Source organism: Kogia breviceps, chromosome 3, assembly GCF_026419965.1.
Source record: "Kogia breviceps isolate mKogBre1 chromosome 3, mKogBre1 haplotype 1, whole genome shotgun sequence".
In the NCBI taxonomy this organism is placed as follows: domain Eukaryota; kingdom Metazoa; phylum Chordata; class Mammalia; order Artiodactyla; family Physeteridae; genus Kogia; species Kogia breviceps.
In genome coordinates, this window is record NC_081312.1 from 10,918,224 (window position 1) to 10,935,490 (window position 17,267).

General features: G+C 56.8%; 1 protein-coding gene across 1 annotated transcript in view; it reads left to right on the forward strand.

Annotated features, from left to right (window-relative positions):
- The window catches only part of PRIMA1 (proline rich membrane anchor 1), a 62,217-nt gene extending 48,936 nt beyond the window's left edge, over window positions 1–13,281 (forward strand). The window contains 1 exon segment of the mRNA XM_059056908.2: window positions 10,141–13,281. Within this exon segment, the coding sequence (XP_058912891.1) occupies window positions 10,141–10,243 (103 nt within the window). The 3' untranslated portion in view covers window positions 10,244–13,281.
- The last annotated feature ends 3,986 nt before the right edge of the window (window positions 13,282–17,267 follow it).

Consider the following 17,267-nt stretch of genomic DNA (forward strand, 5'->3'; position numbering starts at 1 on the left):
GTGATAGACCCTGCTTTCTTAAAAAAACCACTCTCACAGCCTGGAGTCCTAGGGGAGGATTTCCAAGAGATCTTTGTGAATGGCCACAACACAGCCTTTTGGAGCCAGATTGCTGGGAGGATGGTTCTAGCATCAGCTGGGATGGGAAGGAGATGATTCTGGTGATGCCAGCTCGGCTTGGCATGTGGGGTGTGACCGCACGGATGAGAGGAGACTGGGTGGGGGTGCAGAGGCATAAGGAGCACCCCCGTGGTGCCCTCACTGGGCATGGACCTTGATGGGAGGTGGGGTCTACTTAGCACTTTCCACACACAGACTCAGTGACTCAAACTTCATCCTATGACTCAACAAATGTTCCCAAGGTCCCAGCTCTGTGCTGGGAGGTAAGGTGCTCACAGGGCATCCAGGTTGGGGGATCCCAGAGGAAGGGGCGCCTCACCTAGACCTGGGGGCTTGAGAAGCTTTTTGGAAGGAGATGGGCATCCCACGTGTTAGTGGGACTAACACGTGCAGTGGCCCCCAAGTCCCCTGTCAATAACGCAAATTCTGGAGGGTCCCCAGCCGTGGGGAGGCCACGCAGTCTGCATTTCAGTGGCTGCTTGCTCTGAGCTTGCTGTGATCACAGGGTGGTCAGGCCCCAGAGCCCTTGGGCGTTCTGGACCTCGGGCTCCATCCAGGCCTCTTCCCCACCCCAGGCCTGGCACGTACCTGTCATCAGACAACAGGACAGCCTGGAGCTGTTAAAAGAACCCAGAACTGGGAGTCAAGGCCCCGCGCTCTGTTCCCAGCCCCAGCCCAGCTCAGTGGGTATCACTGCCCTCATCTTCAAAATGAGGGCCCCTCAAGTCTCTGTCCAGTTCCCTGAGCCTCTGTTTCTCTGTCCTGGGATGGCAGGCGGACCACTGCCGCTAGGTCCTTCCACCACCCAGACGTGTAAATACTGGGCCAGGTGCCAGGGCTGTGCTTGGCCTGGGCGCTTTGGTGGTGGGTGCTTCAGGCACAGCCCCTGCCTTCACTGCACACATCCCTGGGGGGAGAAGTGGGCGTTAATCAGATTGCCCCCCAAAGGACCAGGAATTACAATGGGAGAGGACTGGCTGGAGGGAAGACCAAGGCTCTGTGAGCCGGGAGGACAGAAGAACCTCTTGGTCCAGGGCGGGACAAGGACCTCAGACAAGCCTGAGTCAGTGAGAGGCATGGAGATCAAGCTCCAAGGTGCGGGGTGCCCAGTGCCTGGGGAGGAGGGCCAGGTGGCACCCCACGGGCCTGTGGGCCCTCAAGAGCCAGGACGTTCTCCAAGGTGGGTTTGCAGCTTCTCTGCCGGCCACACCCTTCATGCAGAGGCCAGCGTTGCAGAGATGGCCTCACCCCTCCCAGCCCCCTCCCTTGAGCTACCCCCACTCCCAAGGCACTCCCCCTCCCACCTGCTTCCTTTGGTGGTACATGGCACGGGTCTTTCACCCCCTGCCACCAATTTGCCATTAAGCCACTTGACAGCCATTTCCTTCTAATTTACAGGGTATTGGCCGAAAGACCAATAAAAGGCTGCAGAACAGTTTGGCCGATCCTGCAGGCTGCTAATTGCAGGCAATAAGCAAGCATGCTGCCCCCTGGGAGTACGCTGCAGTGTGCACACGTGTGCCTGACAGCCGCATCACTGCTGGGCTCCCGTGCGCCTCAGCTTTCCGTGGTTGAGTTGCTTCCAGGAGAACAGGCGCTTTTGAACACCTGAGTCTCCTTGATGGGCCTTAGAACCCACTGACTGGCATAGGCTGCTCAGTGAGCCAGTGCTGGTCCACGCGTATTTATCGAGCACCTACTGTGTGCTGGGGCCTAGACTAGATGTCAGGGATGTAGCGATAAACAAGACTGGGTCCCTGCCCGCCCCGTCCTTCTGGGGGAAGCAGATCAAACATACACACACACACTGGCAAATTAATAAATGAAGTGCTTTAAAAGACTGAGTGCTATGAAGAGGAAAAAAGAGAACCTCAGGGTAATGAGGGAGAGGAAGAGAAGGGGGTGGGAGAGGTGCTTCCCCTACCGCAAGCGTCAGGGGTGCCGTGCGTGCCTCTTGAGGTGGCTTTATGGTTAGAAAGTATGGTTAGGACTTAGAACGTTCATTATCACTTTTAAAGTTAATTTTTATTTTTATTAAAGCAACACATGCTCATAGTTAAAAATGTCAAATGGGGCTTCCCTGGTGGCGCAGTGGTTGAGAATCCGCCTGCCGATGCAGGGGACACGGGTTCGTGCCCCGGTCCGGGAAGATCCCACATACCGCGGAGCGGCTGGGCCCGTGAGCCGTGGCCGCTGAGCCTACGCGTCCGGAGCCTGTGCTCCGCAATGGGAGAGGCCACAACAGTGAGAGGCCCGCGTACCACAAAAAAAAAAAAAAAAAAAAAAAAAAAAAAAATGTCAAATGAGTCACAGCCTATTAGGAAAACCAGGGCTTCCCTGGTGGCGCAGTGGTTGAGAGTCCGCCTGCCGATGCAGAGGACATGGGTTCGTGCCCCGGTCCGGGAAGATCCCACGTGCCGCGGAGCATTTGGGCCCGTGAGCCGTGGCCGCTGAGCCTGCGCGCCCGGAGCCTGTGCTCCGCAACGGGAGAGGCCGCGACAGTGAGAGGCCCGCGTACCGCAAAAAAAAGAAAACCAGCAGCCCCCGATTGTCCCTCTTTCTCCCCAGATCTCATTCACAAGAGGCACAACCACTTTTGAGTGTTAGTTGTTCCTTCTGGCATTTCCCTGCATATTCTAAGTGATGTGGATACTCTACTTACATTTTCTTTCAATTTGAAACATTATCAATTGACTTTTCACTATAGCAGATACAAGGTTCAGGACCCTAACCCTACCCACAGACGTACAAAGCACTTCCCCGCTTCCCATCCACTTGCTAGAGGTGTCTCCCGGGAGAGGTTCAGTGACTAGCCAGTGTCTCCCTTAGTAAGTGATAATGTAAATATTGATCACAGCTGAGTGTACTATGATTTGTTTCCTTCCCTGGAGTTAGCAATGCCTCTTCCCAATAGGGTCAAATACATCCGGTGATCAGTCTGTCAGTTCCATGCTTGTCTTGGAGAATCCGTCCTCCTCTCCAGGGGATGGTAGCTCTCTGGGCTTGATGCACAGTCGTTGCGTTCTCCAACAGCCTTCCGAGCTCCCCTCTGGGAACTGGCTGCACTCGGCTCTCTCCCTCTCCTTCTCCCACTCCAGTTCTTTATTTCTTTAGCTTGACTCCATCGTGGAATTTGTCCAAGATCTTTCCTGAATCATAGACTCGATAGCAAGTCGGTTTAGTGAAGTCAGTTTTCTTTTTAGAATTCATGTTCTTTTTGGAGCTTTGGGATGGCCCAGAAGAGGGTTAGCTCTTACTGAGTGCGTGGCAAGTCAAGAAGACCTGGTTCCCGGGCAGCTAGAATGCCATGGAGGAGGGCAAATGAGGTTCCTGTGATGTCTGAGCCAGAATAAACCTCCATGGTCGTAGGAGGAAGCTGAGACCTGGACGGGGACGAGACGTGGCTCAGGTCACAGAGGGGTCCAGCCCTCCTCTCACATTCTTTGAGGATGCAGGGAGCTGCCCTCCTGGCTTCCAGCTGAGTCCTTACTGCCCACTCAAGACCCAGCTCAAACACACCTCCTCGGACATGGCGCCCTGGGCTGGGGTAGACCTTTCTTCCCCGCCAAGTGCTAGAGTTGTAGCTCTCCCTGGATTTACATTTCTGCTTTCCGCTCTGGGTGGGTTACTGTCGTCGTCTGCATGTGCATGTGCTCGTGCGCGAGTGCGTGAGTGACTGTGCACACGCACGCACACGCACACAACAGGCACAGCAGACGGGGAAGTGGTCGTCCTGTCTCACGCGTCTCCTCTCTCTCCTCCACAGCGCCTGGCACACGCCTGGCACGTGGTGACTCTTCCATGACTTCCTGTGGTGCAAATGGAGGCTTGTTTGTACAGATGTGCCAGAGTCTGCCTTTAAAAATGACAAACTCTATGTAGAATTTCAGTAAACTTAGTCGTTTTGTTCCTCTCCCTCTGGGTGAGTGAAGTAGAATCTGCTATTCGAGTGAATAACGTGTGCACAGTTTTAATGCCTGGCCACACCCCTTCATCAGCTTCCTGACCGTCTGCCATCTCTGCCCCCTCCCGCCAAGCCCCTTCCCGGTACCCAAGCTCCAGTGCACGCACACTGGAGAGGCCTGCCCTCCCTGCCGCCCGCACATGACACGCTCTCAGGCTGAGACTGCCTCAGAGGAGGCGGGCCCTGCCATCTGCCGCCTCCCCTTCCGCCCCAGAGGACACACCCAGCAACCCAGCCCTCTGTTCCCTGGCCGGCCTCTGCTGAACTGCCTAGTCAGGGTCAGAGCAGGGGCCAGAGGAAGACCAGGTGGGCTGGGTCCGGGATTCGGAACAGGAGTGGAACCTCTTCATCCAGCCTCAACTTGCCATGAACTTCCAGGAGCAAGAAATTCACCTCGAATGCATCTTGCATCCCTGGGGTCTGGAGACTGGGGTTCCCTTTTGCACCAACACCTCTTGGGACAGCTGGGAGCCCAATGCAGTGATTGTGTGCTTGAGACCCAGCCTTTCCCATCTGCCACTTCTATAGCAGTGCGGCTCCCCCCAGGCCCCCAAATCCAACCCCTCTGGCTGGAATTTGAGACTATCATGTCCGGCTGTATCGTGAATTCAGTTAACAGTAGTATGCTCCGAGGAGGGACCCTTTGGGCATCGGTGTTGAGCACAGATGCGTTGCTGTGCTCAGAGACAGTCTGACTTCCTTTGGGACCTGGGCTGGCTTCAGAGAGCTGATTCCAGTGCTTTGCTGCAGGACCAAGACTCCTGGGCCAGCACTCCTTCCCCTGAGCCGAGCTGCCATCCTCTCGGCTGTCCCAGTGGTGGGATCAACACACAGATTTCTTTCTTTTTTTTTTTTTTTTTTAAATTAATTCATTAATTTATTTTTTGGCTGTGTTGGGTCTTTGTTTCTGTGCGAGGGCTTTCTCTAGTTGCGGCAAGCGGGGACCACTCTTCGTCGTGGTGCGCGGGCCTCTCACTATTGCGACCTCTTTTGTTTCAGGGCACAGGCTCCAGACGCGCAGGCTCAGTAGTTGTGGCTCACGGGCCTAGTTGCTCCGCGGCATATGGGGTCCTCCCAGACCGGGGCTCGAACCCATGTCCCCTGCATCGGTGTTGGTGGACTCTCAACCACTGCGCCACCAGGGAAGCCCCAGATGCCTCAGTATCTTGCATTATTTTTACCGTCACTGCACTTCTCCGTCCAAGAAGAGATTGGGCCCAGAAGGGGCTGGGGCGCAGGGTGTCCTGACTGCCTTGCGCTGAGATACTTACCTGGGCTTATTTGTGCTTCTCCGCCGCCCCAAGGAGTCCACGTGCTGTGGTGGGTGATGAAATCCCATCCTGGTGGTAGGAGGCAGGCTGTAGGGGCCAGCTGCTCTGCCTGCCCGGGATCCTCGGTTCAGGAGCCCTGCGGGGTGCACCAGCGGATGGGAGATTCAGACGGGTCCCTGCTTCTTAGGCCTTCTTTTGTCACCAGGAAGCGCCATCCTCCCTGAACTCGTCTCTCCAGACACGCTGGGTCAAGGTTATGGGGCAGGGTGAGGGGATAGACAGGAATCCCCGATACAAGGAGTCCTCTGATGGCTCCCACTGCGCTCAGAATAAGATCCGGATGCCTTGTCCTGCCAGCCAGGTCCCGAGGAGGACATGAGCCCCAGAGCCTCCCCGGCGCCATCCTTCGACTTGCTCAGCAGATGTGGCCGAACAAGGGAGGGACGGTGCTGGCTGGTGGGGGGACGGTGAGCACAGGGGACGCGACTGGACTGTGAGGTCCATCAGCCACATGCCTGGCTCGCCCTCCCCTGGTGATGGCAGAGGATGCGGGGTGGGAAATGGGGGGCTTCTCATGGTCAGGGACACCCTCTGTGGCCCAGAAAGGCTTTTCTTTGGCTTCTTGACAAGGTTTGGAGAAATCTGCAGTCTACAGAGGCATCTCATGGTAGAACCGTGTGTGTGTGTGTGAGCATGTGTGTGTGATATACGTGTGCATGTATGTGTGTGGTGTGTGTATATGGGTGGGGGGCATGTATGCGTGTATATGTATATGTGTGGGTTTGTGTGTTGTGTGTGTACATGGGTGCGTGTGTGTGATGTACGTGTAGTGTGGTATGTGTGTGTGCTCTGGGTGCGTAGGTGTGTGTGTGTGTCGGGAGTGGGCTGTGGGGAGGATGAATGCCTTTGGAAGAGGGGATCTGAGACCTTTAACCTCACTTCGCTGAGAATGACCCTCCGTGGGGTGCGTGAGACAAGAAACCAGCCGGCAGCCTCCCTCTCAAGCCCTCAGAGCTGTGTTTTGCTTCCAGTTACCCCACAGAGCAGGGGCTGTGGGTGGGGCCTGTGGCAGCCTAGCCAGCGTTGACCCAGAGAGCTCCGCTCTGCCCAGGCTGGACCAGCCGGTGTTCTGCAGGCGGTGAGGCATCGGTGCCGCCCTCCAAGCGGAGAACGGGGGTGGGGGGTGGCCTCCTGTGCGCCAGGCCGGGGTGGGGTGGGCGTGGGATCTCAAGGTGGGAGACCTCACCCTCCGACAGCTGGGGGTCGGGCACAGGGCCAAGGAAGAGCTCACTTCCCTTTCTCTTGGTTTTAGGAACCAGGCCATGTAGGCAGCTGTTTGCGCCCATCTCTTCCCACACAGACCTGGTGGAAAGGCCTTTCTCTGGTTTAGCGGGACCTCCCCGGCTGGCTGGGTCCGCACAAGCCTCCCTAGCACTTCAGGAGCCCCGCCGGGTGCACACTAGGTGGGACGTCTGTGCGGACTGGAGTCCGCTGGCTGCTCCCCGCTGACCCCTTTCCAACCGCAGTACTGAGAGCTAACACACACTTACGGAGCACTTACTGTATGCCAGATGCTCATCTTGGGGCTTGACACGCATTAACGTATTTAATCCTCCCAACGGGGCTATGAAATGGACACCATTATTGTGCCCATTTTATAGACCAGGAAACTGAGGCCTAGAGAGGTTAAGTGGCTTGCCCAAGGTCACACGGTAGAAAGTGGTGGAGCTGGGTTTACTGAGCCCGATTCTTCCTCCCAGCACTTCTGCAGAGTCACCCTGAAGAGCCTGCCGTAGGTAAAACTCCAGCTTCCACCGGGCTCCAGTGAACCCCGGAAGGGTTTCAGGACTGGGCTGGGGCAGCAGCCCAGGGAGCAGAGTGGATGGGGGCTCAGCTCCAGTGGGGGAGGGGAGCAGACCAAGTTCACCTCTCAGAAAAGCCCTTGGGGCAGCCACTCTCCCCTCAACGTACCCAGGCTCTTGGACTGCTCCTGAGGCAGTGCTGCGCCAGCCAAGTGTTGCCTTGTTTGCTGGGTGGAGCCCCTGCTGAGACCCCCTTTCCTGTCTGCCAAGCTGGCTGAGTCACTGAGAGGGCCCTGGAGCTCTCTCCTGGCCCTGCCGCTGCCCCCAGTGTCCCTCCAGCCACGCCCTCTCAGCCACCGTTCCCCCCAAGGCCCCCCAAGGCCCCGGGAATGCAAAGGGTCTCCCAGCCGGCAGCCTGCGTTAGAAGTTTCTCCTCTCCTCCTGACAGAAGGAATCCTGGTCATTTCCTACCTACCTCCTCGCTAAAAAAGGCAGGAACTGTGTGCCCTCCAGGCTTTGTCCATTTCCCTGTGAGTTCCAGACCCCCTTCAGCAATTCATTATCCACCCCCCCACCTTTTTTTTTTGGCTGTGCCACGAAGCAAATGGGATCAAACCCGTACCCCCTGCAGTGGAAGCACAGTCTTAACCACTGGACCACCAGGGAAGTCCCTCATTATCCACGCTTGAAGGCCCTTAAGCCTCATCTCCCCTGCCCTGGACCCATTGCAGCTGATTTTTCAGACCTAGCCCAAGAGTGAATATTTATTAGGGAGAAAAGCAGAAAAATCTTTGGGCCCAGAGATTTTTGCCTTTATTTTCTGGAACCCTGATTCTGATGAAATCCCTCCATATTAATGATAGATTTAGGAATCTCACTTAAGTCCATCGGTGGCCTCACGTTAGGGGCAACAAAGGATCTCACTGTAAGAATACGCATCCCCACACCCAATTTTCCAGGCCAGGTAAAACTCTCTGAGTCAGAAATCAAGCCCACCCAGCAAGGTCAGAGCTGCTTGAGGCCCCTGGAAAGGGGTGGGTGGCACAGGAGGAAGGGTAAAGGAGACAGAGGGAGAAAGGGGCAGGGGGAGAGGTCAACTCAGAGCCCATCATTTCCAGGAGCCCATCACAAACAAGGCAACTTGTCTGAGCCCTTTCTGAATTCCACAAAGTGTCTGTGAGCATCTACATAAATGGGATGTTCAGACCCTAGAACATAGCACGTGCTGGGTTAAAGCAAAATGAGACAGGCTTCGGGGAGGACTCTTGAGAACTTTGGGGGATGGAGGAGGGCCTTCCTAAGGTGATTGGACCACAGAGCCCATTTGGGGGGGTGAATGCCTGCTTTATCCTCAGTAGCAGCAGGATGCTGATGTAGCAGAAAGATGTCTGGACCAGGACACGGTAAGTAGTGGGTGCTACTCCAGGTTCCACCGCAAACTAGCTGGGAGGTCCTTGGGCAAGTCACAGCTCTCCCTAAGCCTCAGCTTCCCCGTGAAATGAATCTCATAACTTCAGGCCTAGCTCCTTCAGGGGACCGTTGTGAGAGAGGACAAGAAAATGTGTGGCTGATGTCCGTGTTGCCTCTGAACTGGCCTGGTACTCCCACCCCATGAAACTACTGATAAGCTGCTCACAGGCCCTCCCTCCCCTAAACTAATCACCGAGGCCCTTATCCCGTAGGCATCAAACCGTCTCCACCTACCAGGCCTTCTCCTGATGGGTTTGGGGAGGCTCTGAGGACATTTGAGAAGGCAGATGCAATCAGTCCTTAGGCTTTCAACAGTGACCGCAAGCGTTCAAATTAGACAACACACGATGAAAGCCAGTTCAGGCGCAGCCCCAGCGTTACTGGGGATACAGGAGGTGTCTGAGCTGCTGCCTCATGGGCCTCAGATCCACCCAAGAGACAGCAGGATTGTGGCATGGGGTCGGGCTACACAGCAGATACGGCATGGACCTGTGGGGAGGCTGTGGCCACTCAGGTCTGGGGCTGAGTGGGGCCGAAGCCCTCCTGAACCGTGCAAAAGCGGAGGTGGGATTTGAGCCAGGCCAGAAAGCAGTGCTGTGAATTCAGAGTCTCAGCGAGCGGGCACGAGCCTTCTCGAAGCCTCCCTCCCGGCCTTCCCAATGCCCTGTGTTTGCAAGAGGAATGGCTCCTGGGGTTAAAGGGCCTCTGGAGTGAGTTTCAAATGGCTCGATGTGAAGTGTTTGAGAGCCACTGGGGTGCGCTAGTTTCGTCTGGACATTCACCATCACCATCACCACCGCCATTACCATCTCTGCCGTCATCACTATTACCACTGCCTTCAACTGCACCGCCATTACTATTACCACTGTCATGGCCGCCATGACCACCACCATGACGGACGCTCTCATCACCACCATCAACTCCACCAGGACCTCCACCCCCATTACTATTACCACCACTTCCACCCACCGTCACTACCACCTTTACCATCAGAGCCACCATCACCGCCTCCACCACCATTACCACCAGCACCACCATCCACTTCATCACATTTTCCACCTGCCTTTGATCACACAGAGATGAGATTATAAAGTCCGACCACCAGCGCCCCTCCTCTTTTAACCGTCTGCACCCCAAATATTCATCACCATGTCTGTTGGCTCATAATCAAAGAGACCAACCAAAGCCTGACCAGATATCGTACTAGGCTGAGCATACCTTCTGGTTTGTCCAGAACCGTTCCAAATCATGCCTCTTGTCTCTGCTTCATTATTCACGGCTCCCCTCTTTCACCGTCAGCTACATTTGCATGACATTATATTGTCACCCTAGTTTAAGACCACATCCCGCTTCTGATTGAGTCCCACGAAGACTAGCACCCCAAGGATGCTGACCTGGAACAGAGCCTGGCGGGAAAACTAGGAGGGTGAGGTACCCCCCGCCAGGCATCGGTAACTAACGGATGCCCCTGCCTCCCCCTCCCTTGCCTTCCCGCTGCTGCACCGGCCCCCAGGAAACCCCTGAGAAAAGAGGAAAACGGCACCGGTGTTGCTGAGTATCCCATGACCTCCTCGCACAGCAACAAAGGGGTGGACGTGAACAGCGCCGTGGTGTGAGTCTGCAGGCCCCGGGCCGCTGGCCAGAGGGGCACCTCGGCGGCACTAGTGGACACAGGAAAGCAGGTGGACGTGAGCTGACGCTGGGCTTGTCGGGACTTCATTGCCTTGCGGGCCTCGAGCCTCCCGAAGGAGAAACCAAACTCTGCCCAGCCTCGCCCCTGGCCAGTCCGTGGGCAGGGGCAGTGGACACCATGCTGAGCCGGGCTCACGTGCGCGCGGCACCCGGGCGGCGCTGCCACCCACGTCCCCGTCTCTTCCTTGTTTTGCGTTTGATCCGCTGACTGTCTCCGGGCTGCTGTCTAAAGCACACGCTCTGAGAAGGCAGGGAGTCTGTCTGCTGGGGCGGGGAGGCGTCCCCCTTTAGCCAGAAGGAAACCTCTCCTCCTCCCCAGGAAGCCCGCCTGCTTCTCCCTTGACCAAGCTGTTCCCAACAGAAGCCGTGGGCGCATCCGTGAGACGTCCCCGTGCAAAGGTGCTTCCCACACATCTGTCCGCCAGCCCATCTGCAGCTGTCTCAGTCTTCAGGGCCTGCCTTCTCCCTCCCGTCCCCACCGACGCCTGGGGCCCCTGTCTGCTGACCCCCTGCCACGGAGGGCCGTGAGCCCAGCCTGCAGAGTCCCCTCCGGACCCAGCTGAGCAGGGAAAAACGACTCACTGAACCTCAGGCCCAGGGCCCGGGAAGGACAGGGGCCACTACGCCTGTCCTCAGGTTCATTCCCCCACCGGACCCTCAGAGGAGCCAACGCTTCCATGTGAGCCAGGCCCTGCCTTTCCCCCGGCAGAGGCCACCACCTGTGCCAAACCCACCGCCGGCCCCCTGGGCTGGGCCCACCCTGCCTGGCGCTGGGGCCCCTGATGCTCCCCTGAGGCTTGGTACCCAGACCCTTCCCTGAGAGTCTCCAGGCCTCCCGTCACCCAGAAGGAGGCAGTGTTCTTCCTGTGGCTTGCTTTGAATGTCTTTTGTGTTCTAAAAGCGCTGAACCCTCCGGAGTGGTTGGTAGACGAAGGAAAGAAAAGGAGATGTGAGGAGAGGGACCCTCCAGGCCTGGTGACCCCCATCTGCCAGCCTCTTTGGCAGGCGGCCTCCTGCCCCGTGGGCACATTGCTAGGCCCTTGCAGACAGCAGCCTTCTGGTTCTGCACAGTGCGCTGGGAGAACACGCCCCGCGGTTCCCTCACTGCCCACACACCTGCTGAGGAGGGAGCCGACCCAGCCAGCGGCTCCACTGGCTGGCTATGTAGGGACTTAGCCTGGGGACACTGACCGCCTCCCAAGCCATCGGTGTCGTTCTCTGGGGGGTGTTTGGGCCACAGGTGAGACTTTCCCATCCCATCAGGGGAGACTGATAGACTGACAGCCAGTCCCCACTTGGGCTGAACCTTGGAACATCCATTGTCCAGGAGCCCTGGTGCCCACGGAGTTGTCTGTGGGCCAAGCGCAGGGGAAATGGGGAGTGCGCTGTGACCCTGACCCAGGTCCTGCTCCCAGGTCAGCGGGTACAGGCTGAGGACAGGTCCACGGCAGACTCTCCCGGAAAGGATTTTTCCTGCTTTTCCATTTTCCCCGTGCGTTGAGGTCTGAGTGTGGGTGTGGACTGGATTTTGCTCTCCCTGTGCACCTTAGCACAGGGCCACCTGTGGCCTTCATCCCTGGTGAGCACTTGACAGCAGTCATGGCTCACGGCCTCCAGTTCCCAAGGGTGCACATCTGGATGACAAGCAGGCCAGAGGCTGTGGGTCCTCAGCGGGGCACACCCCACGCCAGCGCACTTCCCCCACTGCCTGCAAACTCCTGCTGAGTCCCCCCTGGCCCCCATCCCTGAACAGAGACCCAGGCAGGACCCCAGCCCTAAGCACACAGCCATCCTGGGTTCGGAAGTGATAGGAGAGCACCTTCAGCCAGAGGGAAGGATCCGGGCTAAGGGATCGTGGAGCGCTGGACAGCCAGTCTCGGGGGGGGGGGGACCCCAAGGGGGGCAGGTCACAGCCCGGCTTCTGCACAAACCTACTGGTCCACCTTCCCCAACCTGAGCTTAAACGTAGGAGGCCCGATTTTGCAATTAGCCTAATCCTCCAGCCCAGGGGAGGCTCCCCACGAGGAACCCCAGTGAACCATCCATCCGTCACTCTGGGGCCAGTATCCCCTTCCCTGGAGGCACACAGCCAGGGCTCCATGAAAAGCTAACGTTTGTGCGTAAATTCCCCCAAATCGGGTTTGTCAAATTTCCTGTCACCAGTTAGTGAAAACTAAGAGAAGGGCCCGGCTTTTAAAAGAGAATTCACTTGAGAACAAACCCAGAACCGGCCATTTGGAAGACAGCTCTCACGGGTGCAGGGGGAGAGGCCCACTGGATTTTCAGCATAAGCAACAGAAGCAACCATAAAACTACCCCAGCCTGGCGTTTGAGCTTAGAACTTTAATTTAAGGAATGTATCTGCAGCCCCTAAACACGGACCAATCCTCAGACTGGTCTGAACTTTGAGAACGAAATGCACATTCCTTCTCTGCATTTTCTCAAATAGATATTTTTCAACCGTCTCCTAGTTGACCCTAACTTTAGAGTGGCATATAGATCTCCCAGAGTTTTCAGGTGTTCCTTAGAAGCTCCTAAAGCAAGTTTTGGAAGAAAGACTAATAGCTGTAAAAATATAGACATATATATTATATATAGTTATATATATATATTTAAAGAGATATCTATATCTATATATAATTACTGTACTCTCTGAATCTGTACAAAGTATGATTTAAACAGCCCAGGTAGCGTGAGACATCTAATGCATGAATGTAAATCCCTGAGACCTGCCTTCCTAACCGCGTGCCGAGATTACCCGGGAAGATGGCTCTTATTCCCAGGAGTTCTGTCTCAATGGACAAATACACGCATCGGTGCCGTCTTGCCCACCAACAAGCCACTGATGCCGACTCCGTGCTGAGATGTGGCACAGGACGCAGGACCAGCAGCACTGGGGGTGGGCTCCATGTCACTTACGGGGAAGAAAGCACCATGCCTTTTTATTTTCAATAAAAATATACTTACAAAGACGGCTGTCAGTTGTCATTTGTGGCGGAGTGGGGAAGGAGAGAGCGGACTGAGTGTGGCGGTGTGGTCCTTCCTTGAGGCCCTGCTATAGACCCAGGTACCTTGGGTACCTGGCTGGCCGTGGTACTTGGCTTGCCTGGTTTCTATATGGTTTTATCGTAATGCCCCGAGGCTGGCATTTATGGGGATTGCAAGGTATCAAGCTTTTCCCTCATCCCCAGCCCGGCCATCTTGATCCTTGACTCAGTTGAGAGGAGGGTGGCCAACCATCCTAGTTTGCCTGGGACTGGGGGGGTTTTCCTAAAATATGGAACGTTCAGAGCTGAAACCGGAAAAGTGCCTGGCAGACTGGATGAGCCAGTCACTCGAATTTGACAAGTGCTCACAGGAATCACGGGGGTCAAGAATCAAAGGGCCACGCTGGAGGGGAGACGGGTTACTTCTGTGGCCAGTGACGGGCCTCCTACTATATCTACCCCCAGGTCTAGACCTCGCCCCCAGGGTCAGTCTGCAGCTGCTCAGATCACTGTGGTGTGGCCTGCCCTGCGCCCCCAAGCAGAGGGACCCCAGCCCCACCAGGAGCAGCCCTCTTTCCCTGTGCTTTTGGAGAGAAGAGGCTCCTGTCTGATGGGCCAGGCGGGATGGAGAAAGAAAACAGTTGCTGCTGCGGCATCATCGTGTTTATCCGAGGAGTGAGGAAACAGTTTGGAGACGGAGTGACAGCCAAGGTCACGCAGACACGGGAAACGGGTGGGACTGGGGTTTGCACCCAGACTTGGGTGTCTTCAGCATGCAGCCACTGGACATGACTGAAGGGGACCCCAACCCAGACGATCTCCCCTCAGCTGGGGTGCTGCTGGACCCCATCACCTCTCCCTGGGTTCCCCACGGCTTCAGAGTCAGCTCCGTGGAGGCAATCGGGAGGCCCCTGTGTGCCCGGAGTTGGGGGCCTGGAATTTCTCCAAGCTGACAGCCCGGGGGGATGTCGGCTCAGTGCAGCGGCTCTGGAGGAAAGGGCCTGTGTCTCAGGCATCCGGGGTCAGGGCAGCGGAGGGGAGCCATGGAAGTCCCCGCTGAGAGCCAGGAGGCTGTCATCTCGGTGGCACACCCCCCCCCCCACGACCTCCACCTGGGATTCCACGAGCTGTCATTTGCCGAAACTTGACACGTGTCCTGGCAGACAGGCGCGCACTGGGTGGCGGCCACCATTGCTGTCACTGATAAAAGGCTGCCACCCAGGCCACAGGGAGAGCTCCTCCGCCCACTGGCCACCTACCCGCGTCCCCTCTTGGGGGCTGGTGAAGATTCGGTGGGACACCTTCGGCCTCGTACTGGCTCCCGAGCACCCCAGCCTGGCCAAAGTCACAGCAGCAAAGCCCGAGGCCAGCGGGGCGTGAGGCAGGGGGCACCAGGCCTGGGTGTGAGGCCCCACTGACCCCTGCAGGTGCCCGGCGGGCAGGAAGCAGCACCAGCCTAAGAGAAGACACGTGCTGGGGAGCCGGCAGCCCAGAGCGGCAGCCCAGAGCCCCTGCCACTTCCCATCCCCACTCCGCCTTTCTGGGCCTTTGGGCCACGGTTCCAGCTCCGGACGGAGACCAACACGGCCGCGTGCTCCGGCCGCCAGCCAGCCGCGTGCCCACCCGCGAGCCTCGCCCCTCGTGCTCGGGGTCCTGCTGCCGCCGCCAGGTGTGGGACACGGTGGGATCCACAGGTGACCGGGGTGGCCGCACGGAGGTGTGCTGCAACGACTGTTCCTGGCCAGTGGGGGGCGGCTCTTCCTCCTTCCTTCCCTCCCACGCGCACTGAGACTCACCGCGTGTGACATCTCGAAGAGGGTCCTGTGAGGTGGAGGGAGCGGTGGCGTGTGGTTCCCGGCGGCGGCCTCGCTGCGGCCTCATCTTCGGGCACGCCCAGCCACCCCACCTGCCTGGTGACTGGCCCCACGGGACCTCCACTTCCTTCCTTCACCCTCCCCCGCCACCCCACCCCCGCCCAGGAGGGAGCCATTAAGCTCCCTCCTGCCTCTTCCCAAAGTAGCTGTCAGGAAAGCACCTGTAAAATTCCTTGACATAGTCGTTTTGATGCCCTGTCTCCTGTTTCCATCCCTGGCACAATCCGTGCCACCAGCCCAGACTCCGGGCGCCACTGTGACCTCATCCAGCACATCCGACCCCTCGGGCCACCTCTCCTCCCTCCTCCTCTGCTGGGGAGCGGCTCTCCCGAATGTACATCCGCAGCCTCCTGACTTCAGCTGTCAATCATTTGCTCAGTCATTCCCCAGATACGTACAGAGCATCTGATACATGGCAGGCAGCACGCTGAACACTGGGGTTCAGCCTCCCCGATGCTTGACGTCCCAGCTGGAAACCTCAGAGGTCCCAGCTCCTCCCCGCCCTCAAATCCGGTGGGTCCTGCCCTGGCCCTCCAATCTGCTGTCCAGTCCCACCTCCTCTGTCCCAACCCCCAACGCTGCTCCCACTCCCACTTTCCCCAAACTCGGCCTCATTCCACCCAGCCTCTGTCTGCCCACAGGAACATCCTCAAACCTACCCCGCTGACGGCTATAGGGACCGCTCCCTGGCCACGGGCTCTGGCCTGGCTGCGCTTCCCCGGCCATCGCACACCGCTTCCCCCAGCACCACGCCACGTGCACACCTCCCCGTCTGCAGGTTTCAGGCTCCCCTCCCCCGCCCCTTGGCTTTGCTGCGTGGCCGCATCTGATGTGCTGTGCAGATCCTCTCACCACATGGACCAAAAGCCCACAGGTGCACGGAGCCCAGTGACTTCTGCCTTCTCTGGACGGCACAGACAGCCCTGTGTGCAGAGCTCTCATATCTGCTCTCTCCCGTGGACACTTCCAGAAGCTTCCTCCTCTCTTGTGTGAACCTGTCAACCACTGGAGAGCCTGCGTTCACTCCTACCCTAGGTGTTGACCATGCTGTGTCCTGGGGATTCAGAGAAACAGGATAGGGCCCCACCCCCAGGAGCAGTTTGGTGGTGGCAGTGCAAACAGTGACACCAGTGTGGAGGTGGAGGGACAACCAGGGTCGACTTCCCAGCGCTTCACATACATCGTCTCTTTTAATGCTTCCCGCAAGCCTAGGAGGATGTAGATCATCCCGATTTCACAGAAGAGTAAACTGAGGTTCAGAGAGGTTCAGAGAGGTTCAGTGGCGCACCAAGGGTCAAAAAAGCAGTAAATGGCAGAGCTGAAATTCAGACCCAGTTCTGTGTGGCTCTAAGTTCTAGGCCCTTCCAACCCAGACAGGCCCTCAGATTTCAAATGGTCCATCCCAGCTAGATTTACACCCGATTATCTTCCCAGCCCATGAAAAGCAGACAGGACCGTCAGCATCCCCAGCCCCTGGAAGCTGGAGTCAGGGATTCATGGATCTAACATGAATCAATTTTTGTGATTTCTTTTTTTTTTTTAATCGAAGTATAGTTGGTTTACAACGTTGTGTTAATTTCTGCTGTACAGCAAAGTGATTCAGTTCTACATATATATACATCCTTTTAAAAAAAATATTCTTTTCCATTATGGTTTATCATAGGATACTGAACATAGGTCTCTGTGCTATACAGTAGGACCTTGTTTTTTATCCATTCCAGATATAAAAGTTTCCATCTGCTAACCCCAAACTCCCACTCCATCCCTCCCCCAACCCCCTCCCCCCCCCCCGGCAACCACGAGTCTGTTCTCTGTGTCCGTGATTCTGTTTCTGTTTCACAGATAGGTTCATTTGTGGCATGGTTTAGATTCCACATATAAGTGATATCATATGGTATTTGTCTTTCTCTTTCTGACTTACTTCATTTAGTACTAACATGAATCAATTAATATGTGATTCTGGCAAGTCCTCTCCCCTCTCAGAGCCTCAGTCTTCTCACCCGTAAAATAAGAGTAATAATCCCTGGCCAGCTACTTCTCCAGGATGTGCACACGGAAGGGACTGGAAGGGTCCCAGCATCACGGGA